The 25,832-nt window shown below is 52.8% G+C and overlaps 1 protein-coding gene across 2 annotated transcripts; it reads left to right on the forward strand.

The window, feature by feature from the left end:
• Positions 1-905: 905 nt before the first annotated feature.
• PGF (placental growth factor) lies at positions 906-13,959 on the forward strand. 2 transcript variants are annotated; one of them, XM_041760219.1, is made up of 7 exons: positions 906-1,355; positions 2,565-2,607; positions 7,087-7,283; positions 8,035-8,111; positions 10,218-10,247; positions 10,354-10,416; positions 13,060-13,959. In XM_041760219.1, the coding sequence occupies exons 1-7, from the start codon at positions 1,281-1,283 to the stop codon at positions 13,085-13,087; spliced, it is 513 nt and encodes a 170-aa protein (XP_041616153.1). In that variant the 5' UTR covers positions 906-1,280; the 3' UTR covers positions 13,088-13,959. The 2 variants fall into 2 exon arrangements, with proteins under 2 accessions (XP_041616153.1, XP_041616155.1); XM_041760221.1 differs by lacking the exon at positions 10,354-10,416 and having other exon boundaries at positions 907-1,355.
• The last annotated feature ends 11,873 nt before the right edge of the window (positions 13,960-25,832 follow it).

The following is a 25,832-nucleotide window of genomic DNA, read 5'->3' on the forward strand; positions in this document are numbered from 1 at the left end:
AAATGCACAGACACACTTGCAAACACACCTGGAGACACAGCGGACACACACACACACACACATAATCACGCAAGCACAGAGATACTGAGACACCAGACCCACACAAAGCCGCACTTGTACATATATGAAACACACACTCAGACCACATAGACTCCCAGCACACGTGGACCTCCACGGTCACACACCGACAAACAGACCCCTGCCGATTTGGACCATTTCCTCCTTTTCCTGGGACCGGGAGGAAATGCTGCACTAGGCCCCTCTCCCAACCACGTGGGACGGCCTGAGAAAACTGCTTGCCACGGAAGGCAGTCGTGCTGGACCCTCAGCCCGCGCCCACCGCCGGGTGCCCTGCTGAGTGCCCGGCCGGAGGTGGGGTGCCCGGGGTGGAGAGGCGGCTCTGGAGTCCACTTTTGTCTCTGTCGGTTTCCTCAAACCCACACGGGCACGCACGCGCGCACGTTTCAAGAGTGCAAGTGTGCGCACGACCTAAACAGGCAGGGGCACTCTGGGAACCTCGGCTTCTTCATCTACCGGACGGGGGGGCGGCACAGGTGGCACCGCCAAGGGCCGGGCCGACCTCCGCCCGCGCGGGAGCTGGAGCCGCGTCCCCGCGGGGCCGCTCGGCCCGGGGCCCGCCGCAGTCGCTGGGCTCCCCCACCTGGCTGCCGCCCCGCGCGGGCCTGGAGGGGCGGGAGCGCGGCCGCGGGGCCACGGGCGCCCCGCGGGACACCGGGCACGGCGCGGGCGGGCGGCGGCGGGCGGGGCGGCGGCCGGGGGCGGGGCGGGCGCCCCTTCCGCGCGCTCGGTCCGCGCCGCCGCCGCCGCCGCCGCCGCCGCCGCCGCAGCCGCCCCGGCGGCCGCTCCCAGGCCTCGTCGGCGGTGGGCGGGGCTGGCCCGCGGCCCCGCCCCACTCACGGCCCTTGAAACCCGGTCGCCAACGGGCCGCGTCCCAGAAGGGAGCTGCTGTCGGAGGGGGAGGCTGCAGCTCCCCTGGCCAGCGGGAGAGACCCCGGGGTCGCGCCGGGCGCCCGACGGGCTCCACCCGGGGACCCGCCTGCCCCGCACCGCCCCGCCCTGCCGGGCGCTCCGCATCAGGTGCCCCGGCCCCAGCCCTACCTGCGGGCCCCAGGCTCCCGGGGCTTCCAGAGGATGCTCCGGCCACCTGCGGGGACCTCGAGGCAGCAGTGAGGTCCTCTCCTCCTGTGCCAGGGGCTCCCCCAGGGGGCCAAGCATGGTGGTTTCCCCTTGGAACCTCCTGGCTTGGGACGTCTGAGAAGATGCCTGCCATGAGGCTGTTCACTTGCTTCCTGCAGCTCCTGGCTGGGCTGGCACTGCCTGCTATGCCCCCCCAGGTAAGACCTATCCCAACCCCAGCCTGGCCCCCCTGATCTTTCCAGCCCCCAGCGCTCGAGGCAGGGGTTCTGAAATCACAGACCCACTTGGGGGAGCGGCACCTCCATGGATGTCCACACACTTCCCAGGAGCCAGGCTGGACCACGTCTTCTGGGAGGAGACCTCAGGCCCGGCTGTCTCAGACTCCAGCTCCGGGGTCTGTCTTGGCGGGGGCAGGGAAGCCACAGGGAAGGGAGGGAGGTTTCCTGTCTGGCCCCTGGAGCCCTGGTGGCTTTGCTAAAAGCATCTCTCCACTAATCCCAGGCGGGCCCCTGGCCCTGTGGTCAGGGTCGAGGCCCCATGACCAGGCAGGCGCCCCCAGGACCTCTGACCTGGCCTGGTGGAAGGGAAGCCAGCTGAAGAGGCCATTGGTGGGGAGGCTGAGCCCTCCTGCACCAGGCCTCTGGGTGAGCCCAGGGCTCCTGGGTGGGCTGGGGGCAAGACAAGAGGTTCTGCTATGCCCTCTTTCTTGGGTGGGCAGTTGGAGTTCCTGAGTGCAGGGCCTGGGGAAGAGAGCAGGGCCTTTTTCCCAGGAGCCGGGTGAGTCTGGCTGGGAGCCAGCTTGGGCAGTGAAATCCTGACAAAGCCAATGAGATCCCTTCCCTCTGCACTGTCCTGCTGCTCTAGGAGTCTCCAGCTCCAGCGGAGGAGCGGGTGGGCTGGGCAGCCCTGTAGCGACAGATGAGCCCCATACCTGCCACTGCTGGTCTGCTGCAGGGCTGGCCTGAGGTATAGCCGTACCGGCAGCACCAGCTCATGGCGCCACCCGCTCCAGCCCCTCAGCTCCCACCAGCTGATCACCTCCCCCGGGCTCTGGCATCTAGCCAATGCGTGCTGCACAGGGCCCAGCAGGCCTGGCCTGGGGCTGGGGAGAAGGGAGACCCCTAAGGTCTGCAAAATCTTTGAGACACGGAAGGCAAAGGGTCTCCAAAATCCTCTAGCTTCCCACCCTTTCCAAATGAGGAAACTGAGGCCAGGGAGAAGGGTGGGATCCATCCAGGGTCTAGTGAGGTTTTAGTTGCATCCAGAAAGAGTTAGCTCTGAGACAGGGCAGAGTGTGTGCACCAGTGGCAAGGAGCTCAGAGGGACCTCTATGCTCTTGGCAACTTGGCCACAGAGCTCAGAGGCCCAAAGTGGACCCCCTCATCTTTGTCCCTTTCTGTCTGCAGCAATGGGCCTTGTCTGCTGGGAATGGCTCATCAGAGGTGGAAGGTAAGCACGCTGGGCTGTGGATGTACAAGCTCCCCAAACCTGCTCCTCCCAGTCCTCTGCAGAGGATAAGAAAGGATTGGCATAAAGGATGGGTACAGGCTGATAATGGAGTTCAGGAGCCTGCAAGCTGGCTGACATCCTGGCTGACAAAGTTGGCAGGGCCTGAGAGATCCTTCTTTTGGGACCTAGAGGCCTAATGAAGTGTATTCCTGGGCCAGGGTATCCCAGTGCACAGAGAGTAAGGCTGGGGCCAGTATACCCAGGGTCTGTCCCGTGGGAATGGAGCCCCTTCCCAATATGATGTCGGGAGGCAGATGGGGTCTTGGAGGGCAATGCAGGCAGTGAGAGGGGTCCGGGAGCTAGTTGCAGTGGCAAGCAGTCAAGAGGATTAGGGAGGGGTGAGGACACCTTCCAGAAGCCCAGCCTTGACAAAGCTGCAGAGATCTGACCAGGCCTTTCCATTGATTACAAACAGACAGAACATGAGTCGTGCCCTCCCTGTCCCCTCCACTCCCCACCCTGGGTTGCATCAAGAGGGAATCTTCAAAGGGTGTGTCATTTGCCAAAGAGACATACGTGCAGAAGGCAGGAGTCCCATGCCAGCCCCCATGCCTCGCTCCTCCCTCCCTGACTCTCTGGGACGTGCAGCAAAGCCACACGCCATTACTGAGGCTTCCTATGGCGCCATGGAGGAGGGAGCGTGTAGGGACGTGCACACGCACACTCGTGATAGTCTCCGAAAGCTGAAAATACCCTCCCTCTGCTGCCCTGCCTGTCTGGTGGCCAGCATCAACTGGGCCAGGCCATGCTTCTGGGCCCCTTGGGCAACTAGTCCTAGGTCCCTCGGGCACTGAGGAGGTGAGGAAGGTAGCAGCCCTTAACTTCACTGACACTCCCTCCCTCTCCACGCTCTGCCCCCTGGGACCAGCACAATATTATGCTCTTGGGATTTGGGGAGGGCCCCATCAGCCATCTCCACCCCATAGCCTCTTTGACGGTTTTTAGTGTATTTCAGGCAACAGTTACCAAAGAAGTCCTAGCCTCCCTTTCCTCATCTGTAAAATGGGAACATTAGATTACATGCTATCCAAGGTTCTTTTTCTAAGATTGTGGGATTCTGTGACTCCATGGGGGAGCAGACAAGTATATATCTCCCAGGGACAGGGGTGAGGAGGCTTAGAAGTGTCAGTTCATGAGGGCAGCTCACCTGTCATCCCAATCAGTCAGAGACCCTGTATCATGGCCAAGAGAAGTACCTTGAGTGTTGGACCGCAGTCACCACAATCTGAAAATGACACCCCCTCTTGCTAACACCAGACAAGAGACAACACGGTCTTTACTTTGCAACCATGGACATTGATCTTTACTATTACTTATTATTCTCCACATTTTACAGAAGAACCTGAGGCTCAGAGAGGCCCTTGGGAGTCTGGTAAAGCCTCTCATGTTCCTCAGTATACGTGGCAAAGTCGGTGTGCATAGCACCAGGCCTCCCCGCGGCTCATGGCTGAGCAGGCATGAGCAGGATGTCCCTTTGGCAGGCTGGCTGTGTGCCCTGCCAGTGCCATGGAGGGGACACCTGTCGAATTCAGGCTGGTGCCCAGGGGCCCTGCCCAGCCCTGTGGCCCCTCCCTAGGAGCTTGCTCTCAGGATTAAACGCTTCCCTTCCTCGGTTGCCTCCATCCCGGGGAGTAGGCAGCTGGAGCCCAATGGGAGGCTTGCCCCTGGGGCTGGCAAGAGATTTGCTGAGAGCCGCCTTGAGGCGCCGGCGGCAGCCCCATGGGACTGTCCAGCCCTGGCCAGGTGCCCGACAGAGCCACGGTCTCCAGTTCCTCTTACCTCTGGAGCAGGTCCGGGGCCAGAGGAAGTGCTCTCAGGAGCAGCCGAGCAGAGTTCAGTCTGAGGGGCTTGGCCCCCATCTGGGAGCAGCCCCCACACTCTGGGAACCAGCCCCTCATGCTGCCCCCTCACATAGCTTCCTCTGTTTTTCCCACATGCCTAGAAAGTGGCCTCCAGGGATCAAATGCCCTCTTTCCTGGTAGCCACCAGGTCAGCTGGGCTCAGCCTACCTCCTTCTTAGCCCTCTACCCCTTCTCTCCACATGACCTGGCCACATGGCCCAGAAAGTGACAGATTTCAGGGCCCTGGAGCCTGGGTCCCGTTGACACCTTCTGCATGGCGTGGTGTGGGATGAGGAAGGGAGATCTTTTCTGCCACCAGACCCAGGCAGCTCTGCTTAACTGGCTGCAGCCTGCCAGCCCAGCTGGGTCGCGGGGCGGCGGGGGGGGAGGGGGGTGTCTTGTGGGGAAGGGGCAGGGGTGAGGAGCCCCTTCTCTGCTGCTGACCCTCCAATGGCTGGTCCCAGAGCAGGAGACTGAGCTTTCTTTTTTTAAAAGATTTTATTTATTTATTCATGAAAGACAAACACAGAGAGAAAGAGAGGCAGAGAACACAGGCAGAGGGAGAAGCAGGCCCCATGCGGTACTCGATCCCGGGACTCCAGGATCATGCCCTGGGCCGAAGGCAGGCGCTAAACCGCTGAGCCACCCAGGGATCCCGAGACCGAGCTTTCTATGGCACTTTGGCAGCTGGCTGTTCCTCTGCTGTTATTTATGTTGTCCGTGGCAGAGATTAAACATTCAGAGTTACGTAGTGTTCGTGGATTTTAGACTAAACATGTGCTCATGGAGTTAAAATAGGGAGATGCTCCCCTGACCTTGCACTGCACAGGCTCACTTCCCCGGGGCTCTGTGGCTGCTTACAGGGAGAGGGTCTTGTGTCCCACTTGGGTCTGGGGAGGGTATCCCTGTGACCTGGAGAGATAGGATCAGGGGAGGCATCCGATCCCCTACCTGTCCCCAGGCCCAGTCCCTAGAACCCCCAAAGTAGACAGGATGGATGGAGCAGCAGACACTCAGATAAGCAGTTTATTGCCTCTGTGGCTGCCTTGGCCAACTCCACATGGACATACTGCCTCTTGGGTATTTTCCACCAGCTTGCAGGCCTTTCCCAAGGGCCTCTGCTAGGGCTGAAGTTTATTTTTCCTCTGAGATTACCCTGAGACTAGGCCTTGCAGGCTCAGTGGAATGGACTTTGGCCCCTTCTGCCTCCTAGGAAAGACCATGGGAAGAATTGAGGGGCTGCCAGGAGAGGCCACTGCTGTGGGGCAGACGCTGCAGGGTCCAGCTGGCCTGCCTGTCCTCCCCCACCAGCTGAGGACAACCATCAGGTGTAGGGCAGGATGACCCAGAGTTGGAGATGTTTCTCTGCCCACGGTCTCAAGGCTGGGCTGGGTTGCATGCACAGAATCTCAGACCGTCTGTCAGAGTCCAGAGAGACCTTAGCAACCATCTATTCCCAGCCTTCTTGTTTTCCCTCGGGTGAGGAAACTGATATACCCAAAAAGGTTAAGTGACCTCCCCAAGGTCACACAGCCAGGATGGGGCCAGGACCAGAAAGAAGCCCAGGTTGCCTAGCTCTAACTACTCACTTCCTATGAGCCTCTGTTGGGGACCAGGACCCAGGCCTTCTCCTGAAGGAACAGCATCTTTTGAGAGATTCTGGATCAATCCACACAAGATCCTAGTCATGACCACACCAGGACCTGGAGGGGCTCAGGGATGTCCCTAATAATCCTCAGTGAGCTAGCATCTAAATCAGTCAGTAATTACTTTGCCTGTGTTTACCAGGTTCTTGGGTCTCTGTCCTCACATAGCCTCGACTTGGTTATAAAGGAGATAAGAGCCACTAGTGGCCAAGATAGGGCAAGCCCTAGAGTCCAAATTCTGCTTGAAGGAGGAACATTTGTTCATACTGGAGAAGTCAGAGAGGGCCTCAGAGAGGAGGTGGGGTGGTGGGCTTTATTTGGTTAGAAACAGGAAGGGGACAAGGAGCAGATCCCAAAGGTGGGAGTTGCGGCCATGCCGCCGGGCCTGCTGTGAGGGCCCGTCCTACTGATAGGGAGAGTGGGTTTGGAGTACATCGCTGGCCACGGCCTTGGCTGCCAGGTAGAGGAGCTAGCCCGGAGCGGGGCAGGAAATAAGGACTCGGGGGAAGCTAACCCTCCCTGTGGGACTCTGCAAGTCAATCGTGCAGAACTGACTGTTTTTTGCAAATTCCCCACGATTGAGGAAGCACTTGATCAGGCCTGAGAAAGACCTAGAGGGCCTGAGGAGCTGCCAAGATGCTCTCCTCAGAGCTCCACCGGCACCAAGGCGGGATGTGGGCATCTGCGGAGAGCCTGGACACAGAAACCCCATTCCACCAGGATCTCTGTGTGGCAGATGAGCGGTGGGGCCAGCATGGGGAGGCATCATGTCAGGAGTTCAGAGCATGGGGAGCTCACTGGCTAGGAGCTTCCCGGAGGAGGGAGCAGGGGTGCTGAAGCTGGAAGGGCCCACAGGCCCTGGGGAGCAGGGACTGGGGCTTAGAGGAGCAGCCTTCTCCTGGCCTGACCCAGCTATCTGCACCCCCTCGTAGTGGTGCCCTTCCAGCAAGTGTGGGGACGCAGCTACTGCCGGGCACTGGAGAAGCTGGTGGACGTCTTGTCGGAGTACCCGGATGAGGTGGAGTACATGTTCAGCCCATCCTGCGTCTCCCTGCTGCGCTGTAGTGGCTGCTGTGGAGACGAAAACCTGCACTGTACGCCAGTGGAGACGGTCAATGTCACCATGCAGGTGGGTGCGCAGGAGGGAAGGGGGTCACGGGACTCCAGCTAACTCCCAGGCCCGGGCTCTCCCCGCCTTGGTGCGGTGCTCCCCCTGCACAAACCCCCTCCCCACATCCCTGGGCCAGCTTGGTACCCACTCCCTTCCTCCATTACCACCTTCCTCCCTTAGGAGCTTTCTTGGGCTCTAGCTTGGTCCTACCCCAAGACCCAGGGATGTCTGGCTGAGCTTGGAAAAGAAATCTGTCCAGATTCAAGAAGCTCCTGTGTATACCAGGAGCACTTGGCGCCCTGAGCTCTGCACTCATGTACACACACACACACACACACACACACACACACACACACAGTGGTTTACTGAGCACTTGCCAGGAAGGCCTAGCTCTGTGAGAAGCACCTTATAAATGTTACTTCTCTTACCCCAACATTCAGTCCCACAAGGCACAGAGGAAGAACCTGAGGTTCAGAGGTGTCATTTCACTTGCTCAGCGGGTAGAGGAACCAAGATCGCACAGAGGTCTCTCTGACTCCAGAGCAGGGCCCCCCCTCCTACGCTATTGCTGTGCTGGCGGCTCTGGGTGAGGAGGGACACACAGGCGCCAGGGCTGTTTGCCCCCCACTCAGAGCAGAATGAGAGAACGTCATTCAAAGGCTGGTGGGAGACAAGGAGTCTGGTCCTCCCCGAAAGGAGAGGGTAGAGAGAATACTGGAAACCCATGGCCGTCCACCAATCCAGGCATCCAACCCTTCTCTCCCCGAAGCTCCTGATGATCCATTCTACGGGCCGGCCCTCCTACGTGGAGCTGACCTTCTCTCAGCACATCCGCTGTCAGTGCAGGTAGGTTCCCCAGGGAGGGGCAGGGAGGGGCCCTTCGTCCCTGGCAGCCTCAGCCCACTGGCTGCCTGTCCCTCCAACACTCTATTCCTGGCTGAGGGAGACCAAGGAAGCCGGGGACCATGGCAGCAGCCTTTTATCCCCCACACAGGCCGGTTTGGCCAGGTGGTCCCATCAGCTGCCCAAGAAGCCAGAGGGGCAGAGGAAGCCTGGATTCCTTCCTAACCTTGCTGGGGCTGGGGGCACAGTCTCCCCCTTTCCGAGTTGGGAGGGAGCTGCCGCAGCCCCAGAACTGGTGTGGACGGGGGCGGAGCGGGAGGGGGCATTGCTCACCTGGACTTTGTTCTGGGCTAAGCTGGTTCCTCAGAGAAGGGGACACCAAACTGAGGGGCATGGAGAGGGATGAGGTCTGGCAGGAGAAAAGAGGCAGAAGGAAGGAGTCGGTGGGCTTTCTTTAAAGTCACGCCTCTACCTGGCAGAGACACTTGCTGCCTTCGCCCGGGGCACCCTAAACTTAGTTACCAGGGGCAGCAGGCTTGGCACTTTAGCCAGGCTCAGGGAGGAGAGGGATGGGCTGGAACCTGGTCCTCTCCTGAGACCGCTGGGCTGTGGATGGAGGCAGCCGGTCCTGAGTCCTGTCCTGGGGCCAGAAGACAGGGAGAGGACCACCATGTATTGTGTGCACCTCTCCCGTGCCTAGCACCACACTAGGCCCTGGAATGTTTTCCCATTTATTCAGCAAACATCTATTGATTGCCTACTGTATGCCAGGCACCATCCTAGACGCTTGGGATACAGTGGTGAGCAAGACAGGCAGGGTCCCTCCTCTCATAACAACCCTAGGAGGTAGGTACTATTGTCCCCATCTTACAGATGAAGATACTGAGGCTTTTACAGTTACATCGTTTGCCACAGCTAGTGAGTGAACCCCAGCCTGTCTAACGCCCCTAATGCTACCTCTCCTGGCTGTAAGCACATTCTTCAGGAGCCCCAGTATTGTCTTGGGCTTGCCCTGGACACCTGTCTGGGGCCCCTCCTGTCTGGGGCCCTGGACACCCCTTTTGGATGTGAGCCCAGGCTCTAGGCCCTCTTCCCTGTACCTCTGTTGGAGGCCCTGCTTTGATCCATTTCCTCCCTTCCGTCCCGGCCAGGGCTCAGCCTGACCTGCAACAACAGGTCAGGGGTGAAGCCCTCCTGGGCACAGGGCCACATGCTGGCCTCTCACCTTCTATGTCACCTTTGCCCCTCACAGCCACTCTTTTGGGGCAGGCAGACTGGAGAGACTGAGGTTCCAAGAGTGTCTCTTCCTGGCCCGAGATGGCAGAGACATGACCAGGCAGTCCAAGAGGCCCAAGCAGTGCCCGGTGCTGGCTCCCAGGGGAGATAGCCAGCCTGGGGCAGCATATTCCCTGGTGCCAAAGCTGACTCTTACCACACTGCCCATGCCCCCACCCCTGTTCCCAGGGGAGACTGAGGCCCTGTCCCCTTTCAGCGGGCTGGGCAACAGGGACACCTTTCTTCTCACTTCTGGGCCACCCGCCACAGCCCTGGAGGCTGAGCCAGGATATGCCTGGTGACTGGGGCTTGTGCTCACCTCCCTTCCCTCCGCCCCCTCACGGACTCTCCCTACTATTGCCTGCAGCTGCAAAAGTCCCCAGGGTGGGGGTGATAGTAGTGCCCTGCTGGGCAGCCTTCGCTGGGGGCAACCATCCCCCGGTCCAGGGCCTTGCCTTTCGCTCACTGTCCTCGCAGAAACTCCCAGAATGCACTCTGAGAGGAAGGGCAGGTACAAGGGAAGGAAGTGAACAGAGAAAGTCAGCAGAGAACAAACTCACAAGTCCACAGACTTGATGCCAAGAGGCTAGGTGGTGCATCAGGGTGTGGAAAGGGGCCCCTAGAGGAGATTCTTCTCTCTCTTGGTGGGGTCACAAGAGCCTACAGTGGAAGCTGAAGCCCAGACCATTCCTCCCTCCCTGGCTCCACCCTGCCCCCTGGTGGTGTCAGCACTAACTGCAGGACCAGGGCTCTGGAGGTCTAAGAGATGTGGGGGTGGTGGGGAGCCCCACAGGCTGGTTTCCTGACTCTCCCCTGGTCTCTCTGTTTTCCCAGGCCTCCGTTGGAGGATATGAAGCTAGAAAGGTAAGTAGCCTGGCTGGGGCTCCGGGCTATTTTCGGGCCTGCCAGCCCTTGTCCTAGCATGGGGCCCCCCCAGCCACTTTGTCTTGACGCTTTTGGCTTATTGCAGGAGGAGACCCAAGGGCAGGGGGAAGAGGAAGAGAGAGAAGCAGAGACCCACAGACTGCCACCTGTGAGTGTGCGGAGCGGGGGACCAGGGATGGCAAGGAGCCTGGGCCAGAGGGGAGCCCCTGCCCTGCCAGCAGGGATCAGTGGTCGGGAAGGGGAGAAACCAGGCCCAAGGCAGTCTTGGGGCAGAATAGGGAGCAAGCGTCTCCTAGAGAATCTAGGGCCCAGGAAGCATCAGGGGACCTTGGTTCTTAAGTGAGCTGAGACCTGAGTCCCTGCATGGCCTTGAGAAAGTCATGTCACCTCTCTGAGCCTCGTTTCCCTCTATGTGTAGAAGGAGGAGAGCATTGAGCCATTGTCCAGACACCTGCCAAGCACTTACTGTGCGCCAGGTATCTCAGTGAACAAACCAACACCATTCTTGCTCTTACAGTGCTTACGTTCTAGTGATGCAAAGTCCAACAGCTGAAAACGTATCCAGGGCTACTTCCTGGTGGCCCTGGGGAGGTACAGGCCCACCCCCCACTGGCTCCTAGGCTGGCATTTTTGCTACCCTCCCCCCAACGCAGGGGACCTTGAGGGTCCACTAGCTTCCTCTCTGCATCTCAATGTCACCTACCCATCTTGGCTTCACACCTGCAGGTTGGAGCTCCCGCCCGCGTGTGGCTGGGAGAGGGTGAGAGAGGGGAAAACCCAAATCTGTAAGAGTAAATAGTGAAGCTGTTTCACATGCACAGAAATTCAGTCGCACGAGGGCTCTCCTGTAGAGCCCATCTCTTGCCACTGCCAGACTCCAGGAGATCGTCTCCTACCCATGTCCCACCCCATGAGCCCTCCCCTCCATGAACAGAGACTTCCACCGCATTCCATGAAGGCAGGGATTCCGGGTATGTTGGCACCCCGAATGTGAGTGGCCCTCATCTCTCCCTTGGCCCCAGACATGGACTTGAAGGAGGAGCCTATGTGGGGCTCCCCCAACCCCTGCCAGGCGGCCTCAGATAAAAAGTGTCTCGTTGCTCCATCTGCCAGGACAGTGGTCCCCAAGACCTCTCATTTGGGAATCTTGTGAAAGAATTTGAAAAACTCCCATGCTCCTGTTCTTATTTTTAAGTTGACATTGAACTTTTTCATCAAAATTATAAATCATTGCAAAGGGTATCATTTCTGGTATGTTATAAATGTTAATATTTTAGTAGGGTCTTTATGTGTCCTTCAGGTTACCCTACAGGATAAGCCATTCCAATACTCACCATCATTCACTTTTAAAAAGCAGTGTGAATGCTCTGCTCTAGTGGTTGCATATTTACCTTGCTTCTTTTCCCCTTGACCTTGTATTTCCCTTCTACTTCCCCCACAGAGTTTCAGCCTAACTTAATATGGCCAAATGTTCAAAAGTCCATGATATCACCTTGTCATATTTATCTGTCATGACAATGGTATATAAATTTGAATTATTTTCAATTTTCCCGTGAACAGAAAACAATAAATTAAGTTCTCCCCTGGAATAAATTATCACAATAATTATTAGTAGTACCAATTGATCAAAACAGCACAAATACATCATGTTTTAATAAATGCAAAACATAAAAGTATAATCAATCTTACCAGAAGTGCATCTCAATAAGATGGAGGTGGCTACCTCTTTTTAATTAGTTAATGAATCCATTAATGAATGTTCCCTCCTGCCAGCCTGAGACAGGATTCAGCATTAATTCCATTCTCATTTTTTAATAGATGGAAAGGTTGAGCAACCGTGCTCCCATAAATAAGCAAATGGGATGAGATGTCACACAGTCAGTTGAACTCCTTCCAAATTCTTTGCCAAAAGCCCCAAGGTGATCTGCTTACAAAAATCACTCCTCTTGACATATTAGCTGACAATTCAGTTCAGTTGTTCTTTGGTTTGGTTGAAAGCAAAGACTGGGAAACCACTTGACTTGCAAAAGCCATAGCTGCGGCTGAGTAGTGGGTCCTATCTCCTTTCTCAACACTTAGAGCAATATCTCAAGTTGTCCTTTTGTTCACTGTCCCCACCCCTGGAGTCTCACCCTGGGGCTAAGTGCTGACCTGGATTAGGAAGGGACAAGATGCTTCTTTCCTTCCCAAAGGGAACAGGGCAGTTGTGGGCAGGGTGGTGGGAAAGCAGACCTCAGGTACTTTCTCACACAGACAGTTTTCAGGCAGAGGATATATGGAGGCTGAAAACGGATTCTCTTAATGCCTTCAGTGCTCACATACCCCTTGGACAATCTCCGTGCACATCTAGGGTTGCCTCTACCCCCAGGAGGAGACTGCCGTCCCAGAGTAACCAGAGGCGGCATTGCGTGGAGCCAGACTGGGTTCAGAGTTGGCTCCCTAACAGTATCTGTGTGTCCTCGGGCAAGTTTCTTACCATCTCTGAGCCTTAGGTTGTTTGGGGGCTTTTTGTTTTTGTCTTCGAAAGGGAAGTGATAAAAGGGTCTTCCTCATAGAACTGTTGTCAAAGGGCCTGAAAAAGTGCTTAGCACAGGGCTGGGCACCCGGGTAAGCGCTTGGTGGAGGGGAACGCCTAGCTTCTCGGCCTGGGTGCAAGCAGAGACTCAGGAATGCCACAGTCTCCCTGTGCTCCCTGTCCAAGCTTTCCCTCCAGGTTGGGCCCCTCTCCCGTAGGAGGGACCCCACCCTCACGGGGTGCTGACACCCCCTTTCTGTGTTTGGTCTCTGGCAGGTGCGGCCATACGGTTCCCCAGAGGTAACCGGCCCCTCAGAGGAGAGACGCCTCGCCCCGGCTCCTGTATTTATTATGGCCACACTCAGTTACCTCCCTGCTGACACCTGCCCTCTATTTATTAGCCAATTGTATCCCTGCTGAATGACTTGCTCCCTCCAAGGTGAGGGGCAGGGAGGGACAGGACCCTCAGGAATTCAGTGCCTTAAACAAAACGTGAGAGAAAGAAAGGAGGCAGCCGCAGACCCACGTGTGCATCAGCCGGAGAAGCAAGACCTGTGGCTTTGAGAGGGGCAAGCCAGGCCCCAGCGGGCTTCCCGGGAGCGGCCGCCTGTGCCTGAGCCTTGGGCTCCCCGTGGACCAGCAGCCCTGGTTTTCGGGGCTCCGGGCCAACAACGTGGGGGTGGACGGGCGCAGGCTGGGTGGGAAGGCAGGCAGCAGACAGAGGAGTCCTGCTGCTTCCTCCACCTGGCAGCAGCCCGGCGCCCTGGAGATCCGAAAGTGGGGCTCTGGAGACTGGTGGCTGCCTGGGGGTCTCGGCCACTCCTGGTCCCCTCGGGCTCTCCTCACATCTTGCCGCCGCTGCTCATGCTGGAACATTGTGCTTTATGGTCAAGGCATCACCACCTGCCCCTCTCAGGGACACAGGCGAAGAGGGAGCCCCAGCCGGGATGTGCCTCCAGCCGCCCCTGAGCGGCTTTCTGACTGCCAAGCCAGATTCTCTTGAATAAAGTATTCTAGTCTGGAAACAGCTTTTCTAGGGGAGTGTGTCTGCGGAGCAGTGGGCAGCCACAGTGGGAGGTGGAAGCAGGACAGAGGAAGGGGTGATGGGTTCGCTCCCACAGGACTCTGTCCCAGGCGCCAAGGATTCCATGAGGAATAAAACATGCAAGGACCTGCTCTCACATATCTTATACTTGAGTAGAGAGACAGACTCTGACCATATGTTGTGGGATAGCGGGTGGACTTTTCTGTTGCTCAGATTGATGACTGCACTCAGGACTCAGGAAAAGGGTGTTGAGTGTCTCACACTCTCAAACAGAGAGAAACAATTGGGGGCTGGACACATGTGCCCACAGGATCCATTGTGAGACAGCTGGTATTTGCCAACCCCAGACACCACCCAGCACCCCCTTCCTCAGTCTTCAGAAGCAGAGACCAGGGAGAGGGAAGGGAGAGGTGGGGAGGCGAGGTTAGCGGAGGCCCGGGTGGCTTGGCCCCTTCCCATCCTCTCCCTGGGGCTGGCCTCACTGTGCAGTTAGCCCGTGTGCCAGCTGGATGGTGGCTGGCGTGAATGGAGAACTGAAGCATGACAGGCCAGAGGGAGGGGCATCCAGCACGACTTTCCCAGGGGACATGCTGGAAGGTGAGTGGCCCTGAGCTGCCCTCCTGTTCTCCTGAGAGGAAAACGTGCAGGTGAGGAGACCCCACAGGCAGTGGGCTGCAGCTGGAGAGTGGGGGCAATTGCTGGGTGGGGGCTGTGAGATACAGAGCTGGAAGGGGAGCACATCAGGGAACAGTGCTGTGGGGTGCCCTGCAGGGTGTCCACAAGAGAGTTGGCCTCCACATGCCCAACATGCCAGCTGCGTTCACAGCCAGAGAAGACATGGCTGCAGCTAAGTAGTCCTTGTCCCCAGTCACTCCTTCCTGACCCTGTGTGAAAGCACAGAAGGGAGTTGTAGAGAGGGCAAGGCAGGGTACACAGAGAGACTGTGCCTTCCCTGCTCCCTTGGGCCCAATCCAGGCCCTGCCTGGGGGAGGAGAGGGGTTGGCCTTAAATGGGACAGAGCAGCCCAGGTCGGGCTGGACCTATCATAAGTTAAAGTGACAGGAACATTAGATGATCTTCCCAAAATGCTATTAAGAGACAGGAAAAGGGGGCGCCTGGGTGGCTCAGTCAGTTAAGCTCAGGTCATGATCCCGGGGTCCTGGGATGGAGTGCTGCATCGGGCTCCCTGCTCTGTGGAGAGTCTGCTTCTCCCTCTACCTCCCCCTGCTCATGCTCTCTCTCCTTCTCACTCTCTCTCTCTCAAGTAAATAAAATCTTTAATAAGTAAATAAACAAACAGAATCTTTAAAAGAGAGACAGAGATGCCTGGGTGGCTCCCAGTCAGTTACGCATCTGCATCGGCTCAGGTCATGACCCTGGGGTCCTGGGATTGAGTCCCACTTTAGGCTCTCCACAGGAAGTCTGCTCTTCCCTCTCCCTGTGTTTCTGCCCCTCTCTGTGTGTCTCTCATAAATAAATAAATAAAATCTTTTAAAAACAAAAAGAGAGAGACAGGAAAGGAACAATCAACAGAGTTCATCTAGACACAATGATGAGAAAGAAAAAAACTAGCTTGTTTTATACTCACTGTTTGCTCAATAAGCAAGTTACATGTATAGACAAAGAAATTACTAAGAAAATGTCTTCTTGCCAACATGCGGTTCTGGCATATTCGAGATGGCCTTGAATTCTTTGACATCGCCCTCCTCAAGAGATGAGGTCTCCGGCAGCCCGGGTGGCTCAGCAATTTAGCACCGCCTTCGGCCCAGGGTGTGATCCTGGAGTCCCACGATCAAGTCCCACATCAGGCTCCCTGCATGGAGTCTGCTTCTCCCTCTGCCTGTGTCTCTGCCTCTCTCTCTCTCTCTGTGTGTCTCTCATGAATAAATAAATAAAGTCTTTTAAATAAAAAGAAAGAGAGATGAGGTCTATGTTCCCTTCCTTTGAATCTGAGTTGACTTGGGTCTTCTCCCTTAGGTGGAAGAGACCCAAATGGTTCCTTCTGAGTGGCCTGGCAGCTTCTGTGCTGGTCTCTTGGAAGACTGGGCTGCCATGTAAGGAGTCCAGTTATTGTGAGGCTGCCATGCTGGAAGGAAGCCCAAGCAGCCCAATAAAGATGGAGAGAGAGAGCGCGCTTGTAAGCAAGAGGAGTGAGCTCAGCCAACCTCGGGCTGTTCTAGCTCCCAGCCATTAGAGTCACCTCAGCTGAGGCCCCAGGGAACAGAGATGAACTGTACCCACTGTGCCCTGTTTGATTTCCTGGCCCACAGAACTATGAGATACATTAATAATAAGTTGTTGGGGCCAGCTTGTCATGCAGCAATAGGAGCTGAATCGAATATGAAAAAAATAAGAAAAGATGATGAGGTTGTGTTTAGGGGAAGGTACTCTAGACCAGGAGGCCATGGAGGGCCGCTGTGAAGGTGACATTTATGGTGAAGATCGAAGGGCAGGGGGTGGTTGGTCATGCGAGGATCATGAGTAAGAGTACTCAACCAGAGGACACAGAGGTGCAAAGGCTTGGAAGGAATTCCAGGCCGGTGGGAGTGTGATGAGCAATGGAAGAAGGGCACAATGAGATAGGATGTCAGAGGTAGACAGGGCCAGGTCATGGGGTCATGAAGGGCTTTATAAGACGGGGTGAGGAGCTGGAATACTGTTATAATATGGAGGGAAACCACTGGGAGTACAGGGGAGTGAAGTGATATTAGGTATGTTTTGGTAAGATCCCTCTGCCTTCCGTGTGGAGAAGGGACTCTAGGGACACCAGACTAGAGGTACAAGTAGCCCTCTTAGAAGGCTCTGGCAAACCCAGGCAACCGGTTACAGGCTTGTTCCAGGAAATACTGGGAAGCAGAGAAGTAGAGTTTGGTCTTAATTATACATGGGAGCTGGTTGTGCTGATCATACCTTCATTCATGAGCATTCTTTGAGGCAACTAGGAGCAGGCCTTTTGTAGTAGATACACGTGTGAGGGGAAAACTAGATTTCCACATGAAAGTCTTCCCAGCTTCTGGCTTAATAAAGAAAAATCCCCTTCTGCGAGACAGGAGGTTAAGGAGAGAGGTCTTAGCTGGAGAGGCTAAGTTAATCGACCTCAGAACTAAGAGAATTAATGGAAGGGCTAGATCTAGAGAAAGAGCCTGGGGTTTTGTTGCAAAGCTCTTGACAGCTTCTGGTAACTTGGGAAGTGAAGGAAGGGTTTGGGGGAGTGTTCCTCATGTTCTTTGAGAGATGCTCACTCAGAGAGACACCAGGCAGAGACCAAACCCAGTGGAATACTGGATGACCTGGGTTACACAGAGAGAGGTAAGACCCTGTTTCTGATCTTAAAAATTGGTCAAAGGAATCAGGTATGTGCAGGTGAATATAATAGAAGGAAAGAAAGTCATGTAGCTTAAGCAAATACAGATAAAATGCTACTAAAGAAATCTGAGATATCGGGGATAAGTGGCACACGGGGAAAACCAGGGTGGGCTTTGCCAAGTTGGTGGCAGGATCTATGACTTGAGGAAAGGCAAGATTGAATGTGGGGAGATGAGCCATTAACCCGTGACTATGTGGGGATGCTTGGGTGGCTCAGTGGTTGAGCATCTGCCTTCAGCTCAGGGCGTGATCCTGGAGCCCTAGGATCCAGTCCCACATCGGGCTCCCTTGAGCAGCCTGCTTCTCCTCTGCCTATCTCTCTCTCTCTCTCTCTCATGAATAAATAAATAAAAATCTTTTTTAAAACCCCCAAAACCCCCACATGACCTGTCTAGTGGGAGGCAACCCATTCACAAAGAACCCAGAGGTGGAGAACCCATGGTGCTTTGGGATTTTCAAGCGGTTCATTGTGGCTGATGCTGAAAGTGTGTGAAGCAGAGGCGTGATGGACAAGGCCAGAAGGTAGCGGGGCCCTGGATGCTGTCCTAGGGAGTCAGGGCCTTGCTAGGCAGTGGGAAGCACTGATCTGTTTCAAGCAGGAGAGTGACACGATTTTGCAATTCAAGGCAGAAAGAAAATTTACAAATAACCTATTTCCACCTCCTCTTTTTACAAATGAAGAAGCTGAGGCCCAGGCTTGTCCAAAGCCGTGAAAGTTAAGTGAGCCAGAATTTTAAAAATTTATCAGGGGAGAGGAAAAGGGGAGGAGAAGTGTGTGTACTCCAAGCCTGAGAAGCGGGCCAGACATCTGCGAGGTGGGTCGGCCGGGTCGACGGGATGGGCCCCTCCACAGACTCTGGTGGGAAATCCAGGCTCCAGACAGGGCAGTGACAGGACAGAGCCTTGGTGGGGAAAGATGGCCGCCTGTCAGCACCAGAGCCCGGCAGCTGTTTTCCCAGAGAAGGCTGACCCTTCCCTTTCCTGAGGGAAGCCTGGAGCGCTCCCCCTCCCCCTGACGTTGGCTGCGACTGAGGCAGATGAGGGCTGGCCCCGGCAGCGGGCCTCGGTGGTCCGAGGTCTTTGGGCCCCACCTCAGAGGCCGTGGGGCTCCAGGCCAAAAAGATGGCGTGTTTGTAGTTTCTGAGGTAACTTTGTTAGCACGGAGACCACCAGGCAGGCGGGTGGGGGCCGGGCGGGGAGGGGGTTGAGGGCTTCCCCACAGAGTTGGGCCTCCTCCCGTGTCCTGGGCCTCCCGCAGAGAGGGTGTTGGGGGGGATGGGGACAGGGGGGACAGGGGCCTGCCCCCCACCGGCCTCTCACGGGGGCACTCTGGAGAGTCAGCCCCGTGGCAGCGGGACTGCCCAGCCCCCGGGTGGCAAGTCTTCCCCTTCTGGGTCTCCTCTGCGCCCCCGCCCCACCCGCCGCCAGGCAGCCGCCGGGCCACCCATGCGGGCAGCACCATGACGGAGCCTCCTCAGCCTCCTCGCTCCGTGGCGCTGCTTGTTTACAGACATGTGACCGCCTGCCGCCCGGCGGGCTCTGAGGTTTAGACTGTAATGGTGATAGCCTCTCCTCCCTGAGCTCTTTATCCCTCTCAAAGCCGTCTCTGCCACAGTCCTCTCCTGAAGCCCGTGGAGTCTTCTCACTCGCCAGACGAGCTGGAAGGCAGCACTGAGAGGGTGAGAAAGCTGCCCAGGGATCCCAGGGCCGGGAGGGCCGGGAGGGCCGGGGCTGACAGCTGGCCACGGCTGCCCGCAGGCCGGAAAGGCAGAAGCTGAGGCTCCGGGCTCTGATCCGCTCGAGGAGCCAGGGCGAGGCCCCGGGCCGGCCTGCTGGGGCCTCGGAGCGTCACCCAGGAGGAAGGGCCCAGGCTGAAGCAGGGGCGCATCCTGGAGCTGGCCTCCCAGGTCTGCTCAGCAGCCGGGGCCGGGGGCGGGGGGCCGGGGGGCCGGGGGACTCTTCTCTCACAGCCAGGTCCCAAGCCCAGATCCAGGGGACTCTGGGTGCCTTTGGGATCCTCCAGAAACCAGTCCGAGCCCATCAAGATGAGCCCCAGCAACGAAGGCTCTACTCGACTGTTTCGTGGAGACCCTGTATCTTTCCGTGTGTGTAGACACCCCCCAGCGCCTCCACCCGTCCCTGTCCTGTCCCCTGACAATAAAACGTTCCCCTCCTCTCAGGAAAAGACTAATTGTTCTGTGGCTGTAACAAGGAACTCTTAGAACCAGTTATAAACCCGGTTTATTTGACCACTTGTTTCAGTAACCGTGTTCCTAAAGCCGCGTGCTTAGCCCATAAGAGCACACGGTGAAAATAACCAGTCGGCAACACCTCACTCCGTCGGTCCATGCTTCTAGGGCCAAAGGTCAACCAATGCCTGTACACTCTGAAAGCTGACCCACCCCTGAACTCCATGCTTCTGGAAACCTGCTTGAAGTTAACCCTCTGCCTCGCTCGGACACTGTGCCTTGCAAGTACAGCTCTCCCTTGCTTCCTGCGTGCAGCAAGCTCAGCCTCCTGTTTCAGATACTGAGTGGTTACATCTCCCTTCCACCATGACCCCCACCCAACCCCGCCAAAGTCTTTCTTGTGATCTCTCACAGATGGAAATGAAAAAGTTCAATGAAATGAAATTCTTCCAAAATCCAGAGAATGAGCAATACATGTTTCTTCCAGCATTGATATAAAGTTAGTCTAAACTGGGGCCAGAAGCCCCTTCCTTCTTATCCCTCTGCCCTCCCCCCCAGTATCCCAGCTCCATTCTGGGCCCACATGGAGCAGCCACAAGACAAAGAAAACCTCTCTTTTGGTGAAGGGGATCACTTCCCTCGGCATAATTTGCATTATGTTGCATGATGTCAGAAGACCCGTTTTTTTCTACTAATCAGACATGAAGGCAGAGAGAAAGGAAGTGAAAAAGGAATGATCCTGCTACATATACTTACTTTGTGATATATCAAAATGAGATCGTGGGGACTGTGAAGGGCTCAGTCAGTTAAGCGCCCTCCTTTGCCTCAGGTCATGATCCCAGGGTCCTGGGATACAGCCTCTTATTGGGCTCCCTGCTCAGTGGGAAGCCTACTTCTCCCTCTCCCTCTCCCCCTGCTCCTTCTTTCTCTCTCTCATTCGCTTTCTCTTTCACTTACTCTTTCAAATAAATAAATTTTTAAAATGAGATTGTAACATACTCATTATTTTATAACTTTCTTTTTAAACTTAATATATCATAGACATTTCCCCTATGATGTTAGATATTCTTCAACAATATGCTTTTTATTAAGACTTTATTTGTTCGTGAGAGACATAGAGAGAGAGGCAGAGACACAGGCAGAGGGAGAAGCAGGCTCCCTGTTGAGGAGCCTGATGTGGGACTCAATCCCAGGACCCCAGGATCAAGCCCTGAGTCAAAGGCAGATGCTCAACAACTAGGCCACCCAGGTGTCCCAACAATACGATTTTTTAAGGGCTGCATTGTATTGCATCATTTGGATATCCCATAGTTTGATTGATCTATTGCTGAATATTTAGGTCCTCTTTTGAGTTGCTGTCATAATAAACAGTGCTATGGTGAACATGCTTGGGGGCTTGTCTTTGTGTGTAGAAGTCATTCTCATCATAAAAATAAAAACAGCAGCAAAAAAAATCAACCCCATCTTGCAATTGCACACTTTCCTCCCAGGTGCCTCCCTGTGCTGGTCTCATGCTTCCGATCCCCATGTTTTGATAGTGGTCTACACTTTCCGTCTCTATCTTGGCACGTCCGCTCACTCTCACAGCTCAGCCTGAGAAAGTGACTCCAGGGATTTCTAAGGTGCCAGTCAGCATTTCCGGTTTGTATCTTACTCAACAGCACACCCTGTTTTTAAACTCCTAGTCCCTTCCCTCAGCCTGGAAGCCTCCATGAGATCGGAGCTCTGCCCACTGCTAGCTTCATCCCATTTGAGACCTGTCTCTAACATCCAACACACTTGTCTTTTTTTAGTTCCTGGAATTTGCGATGCCCCCCTCAGGGCCTTTGCTCATGCTGTTTCCTCTGCCAGGAAATCCCTTCCTCTCCTTCCCACACCCAGCTTGCTGACTAATAAACATGCATCAGCCAGAGCTCAGCTCAAAGGCACTTCCTCAGGAAAGTCTCCCAAACACACCTACCCATCAAACCAGGTCTACACCACCATCAGAGGTTTGTGGAGCATGATCTACTTCCTTGGAGAACTAATCACTATATTCTGAAAAGAAATTCTATAATTTCATGTCCATATTTAATATATTATTTTAGAATATTAATCTTCACCTCACAAATAATATACCAAATGCCTTTGTTTCTTAAAAACTGAACAACAACAAAAAAAAACTGAACATCACGGGTATTGTAACGCCCACCTGCTCCCTGCCTGCATCAGTCCCTTACTTCCATGCCCTGGTAACATAACAGCACTGTTGGGAGCTTGGTGTGATCAGCACAGGGGACCAGGGCTCGGGCTCTGGAGCCAAACTGCCAAGATTCGCTTTCTAGTGCTCCTACTTCCTAACTGTGTGAGCATAAGCAAATTACTTAACTGCTTATTGAATTACTTAACTAAAACTGCCTCAGTTTTATCATCTGTAAAGTAAGGATTAATAGTAACTAATAGGGTTTTGGGGTTTTTTTTTGTTTTTGTTTTTTAAAGATTTTATTTATTTGTTTGTTTATTTATTTATGACAGAGAGATGGATTTCTGGCAGAGACATAGGCAGAGGGAGAAGCAGGCTCCACACAAAGAGCCCGATGTGGGACTCGATCCTGGGACTCTGGGATCACACCCTGAGCCGAAGGTAGACGCTTGACCACTGAGCCACCCAGGCATCCCTGGGTTTTGGTTTTGTTTCAGTTTTTTAATAGTGTTGTTTTAAGATTTATGTAAGATGTGCTATGTTAGGTTAAGATTAGGATGAGCTCGTAGTAAGCACCGAATAGAGGTCAGCCATTACTATTTGGGATCGTTAATTGTATCTGTCGACTTCAGTGGGTCATGGGGGTGCCCAGATATTTGGTTAAACATTATTTCTGGAGAAATAACATCAGGGCATCTGGGTGACACAGTTGGTTGGGCATCCAACTCTTGGTTTCTGTGCAGGTCGTGATCCCAGGATTGTGGGATTGAGCCCCACATGGGGCTCTGCTCTCAGTGAGGAGCCTGCTTGAGACTCTCTCTCCCTCTCCGCCCCCCCCCTGCCCCTCCTTTCTGCTGTCTCTCTGAAGTAAATAAATAGATAAATCTTTAAAAAAAAAAAGGAAGGAAGAATGTCAGTGAAAGTCTTTGTAGATGAGATTAGCATTTGAATAAAGCAGATGACCTTCCCCCAGGTGGGTGAGCAAATGGATGGAGGAAAGGAGAATTCATTCTCTGCCTTGACTGAGCTGAGACCTTGACCTTCTGCCTTTGGCCTTGGACTTATACCGTCAGTTCTCAAGCTTTAGACTTGGAGTGGAACTTATACTATCAGATCTCTTGGTTCTCTGGCCTTTAGTTCAGACTTTTCTAGGTTGCTAGCTTGCAGATGGCAGATTGTGCATCTTCTCAGCCTCCATAATTGCATAAATCAATTTCTTATAATAATAAATCTACCTACCTACCTACTTACCTACATATCTATCCTACTGGTTCTGTTTCTCTGAAGAATCCTAATACAGTATAATATGTCAATAATATATAGTATTGTTTTGTGTGTGTATTTAATGAATAAAAATATAAAAGCTATCACACTGTAGGTAACATTTGGGAACTGTTTTTACTCAACAATATGTTTTGAGAACTTGCATGTTCATACACAGATTTAGTTCTGATTCATTCTTCTAAAATGCTGAATAATAGGGATATCTTGGGTGGCTCAATCAGTTAAGCATCCAACTCTTGATTTCAGTTCAGGTCATAGTATCAGGGTTGTGAGATTGAGCCCGGTATTGGATTCCATGTTCAGTGAGGAGTCTGCTTGAGATTCTCTTCCTCTCCCTCTACTCCTGCCCCCACTCATACATACTCCCTCTCTCTAAAAATGAATAAATAAATCTTTAGGAAATGCTGAATAATAATAATTTGGTACATGAAATGCCACATTTTATTAATTTATTTTTATATTGATATTCTATAATATACTGAATTTGAAATGTTTTCCCAATTTTTTGATATGGCTGACAATGCTGCCATGAATATCCATATACATCCTTATGTATGTGGGCAAGTGTTTTCCTGGATTAAATATCTAGAAGTGGAACTGATAGGTCATAGATTACGTGTATTTCTACTTCAAATGGTTCTGAGAAACCAACATTCAAAATGTATAATTACATATCTTCACTAGGAATATTTAAAAGGTACTTTCTACCCAAAGATTGTACTGACATTCTTTGATATTTTCTTTTAATAATTTGAGATTGTTCTGGTTCTTTTTCATCTAGAATTTTAAACTTGGATTTATTTTCATTTATGAGTAGGGATTAATTTTTTTTCCACAAGTTGATTTAATTGTGCCAATACTTCTTATGAAGAATTCATCCTGTCTCACTGGTTTGAAATTGCTTTTTTATCCTAAGTCAAATCTTTCAAGATGCATGAGTTTGATTTTGGGCTCTATTCTATTCTTATCCTCTATTAATGCATACCCATAACCTGTTTTTAAAATTGCAGCTTTAAACAAAACAAAACAAAACAAACAAACTAACAAACAAATAAATAAATAAATAAAATTGCAGCTTTATGATACATCTTTTGATCTGGTAAGGCGAGCTCCTAACCCATTTGTTCTTTTTCAAGGGGCTATTGTTGCACATTTATGTATACTGTCTATAATCACCATGAGATCTATGTGTTTATGATTTTTTAAAAAGATTTTTTAATTTATTTATGAGAGACACAGAGAAAGAGGTAGAGACATAGGCAGAGGGAGAAGCAGGTTCCTCGGAGGGAGCTCAATGCAAGACTCGATCCCCAGGCCCTGGAATCAGGCCCTGAGTCAAAGGGAGATGCTCAACCACTGAGCCAGCCCAGGGTCCTTATTATTGGTTTTCTCCCTTAAGAATGAGAGCTCCAAGAAGGGTTTTTTTTATTTGTTTCATTCACTACTATATCTTCAGTACCTAGAACAGAGTCACACCCATAGCAGGCCCTCCGTAAGTTTTTGTGAAGTGAATGAATAGACATAGGAATTTTAGAAGCATCCTCTCAAATTCTATGAAGAGTCCTTTTGAAATTTTGACTGGAATTGCATTGGAATTTTAAATTAATGGTGGGGGGAGAATCAAAATCTTTACAATGGTAGTCATCCTATTACAAAACACAACACTTTTATTTGGGTCCTTTTGTGTCTTTCAATACAATTTTATTGTTTTCTCCATGAAGGTCTTATATTTCTAATTAGTTTATTTGTAAGTATTTCACAGTTTTTATTACGATGATGAAAGGGATTTAAAAATTATTATATTCTCAAATTGTTATTGCTGACAAATGGGAAAGATCTTGATTTGTAAATATTGATCTGGCATCCAGCCACTTTGCTGAACTCATCAATTGTTGCTCTAGGTTTTCCAGGCAGATAATCACATTATCAAAAGTAATGGAGATTTGGCCTCTTCCCTCCCAACCTTTAAACTTCTTGTTTGTTTTTTTATTTCTTATCCCATAAGTTGTAACATCCAATATATTTTTTAAGAGTAGAGGCATTGGTTCATTTCTGACTGCATTGGGTGTATCATTCCAGATGGGTCAGGGTATGCTGCAATAACAAACAGTTCCAGATCTTGTGGCTCTACACAATAATTTGGTTTCTCGTTCAAATTCATTTCTCACACCTCTTGTCCAATGCAAGTCAAGGGGCAGGAGTTCCTTGTTGTTTCTCAGAGAATCAGGCTGAGGGAGGCCATGTGCCTCCATGAACGCGCTTTTATGTTCCCCATGGTAGGAGGGAAGGGGCGGAGTGAATTATACACCGGCTTTTGAAGCTTCCACCCTGAAGTAACTCTTGTTCTGTCCATTAACATTTCAAAGCAAGTCTCATGGCCAAGCCCCTTCCAAAGGGGCAGAGAAGTGTGATCCTACCATCAGCTGGACCCTGGGAAAGCTTCTAATGCCCTACCATTACATATGGTGTTTGCTCTAAGTTTCTGGTAGATAAGCCTTTATCAAGTTAAGAAGGAGGTTCATAAGTTTGTTTAGAGTTTGTTAAGTAAAGAGTTTGTTCTTATCATGAATGAGAATTAAATTTTTTCAAATGATTTTATGCCATGCCATCTGTTTGATGTGCAAATGTTATTTTTCTCTGTGAATTTGTTAAGACATTTATGCATGCCGTTTCTCTGCCCAGAAATTCTCCTCCATTGCCTTCTTCAAACACTTTTCCTGGTTAATTCTTTCTCATCCTTTGGGGCTCATTCATTCATTCAGCAAGTATTTACTGAGCAATACTGGGTACCAGATGCAGTTGTAGCCATTTGGGATAAGTCAGTGAACAAAGCAGATAAAGGCCCTTGCCCATGTGGATCTTGCCTGGGGCAAGGAAAGAAAAGAAACATATAAAAATAAGTAAGTAAGTGATATTGCATGCTAATGGGTTGAGAATAATGGAAAAGAAGTAGAGTAGGGTAAGGGAGAGGGGGTGTTGGGAG

This window comes from Vulpes lagopus, chromosome 6, assembly GCF_018345385.1.
Source record: "Vulpes lagopus strain Blue_001 chromosome 6, ASM1834538v1, whole genome shotgun sequence".
NCBI classification, from domain to species: Eukaryota; Metazoa; Chordata; class Mammalia; order Carnivora; family Canidae; genus Vulpes; species Vulpes lagopus.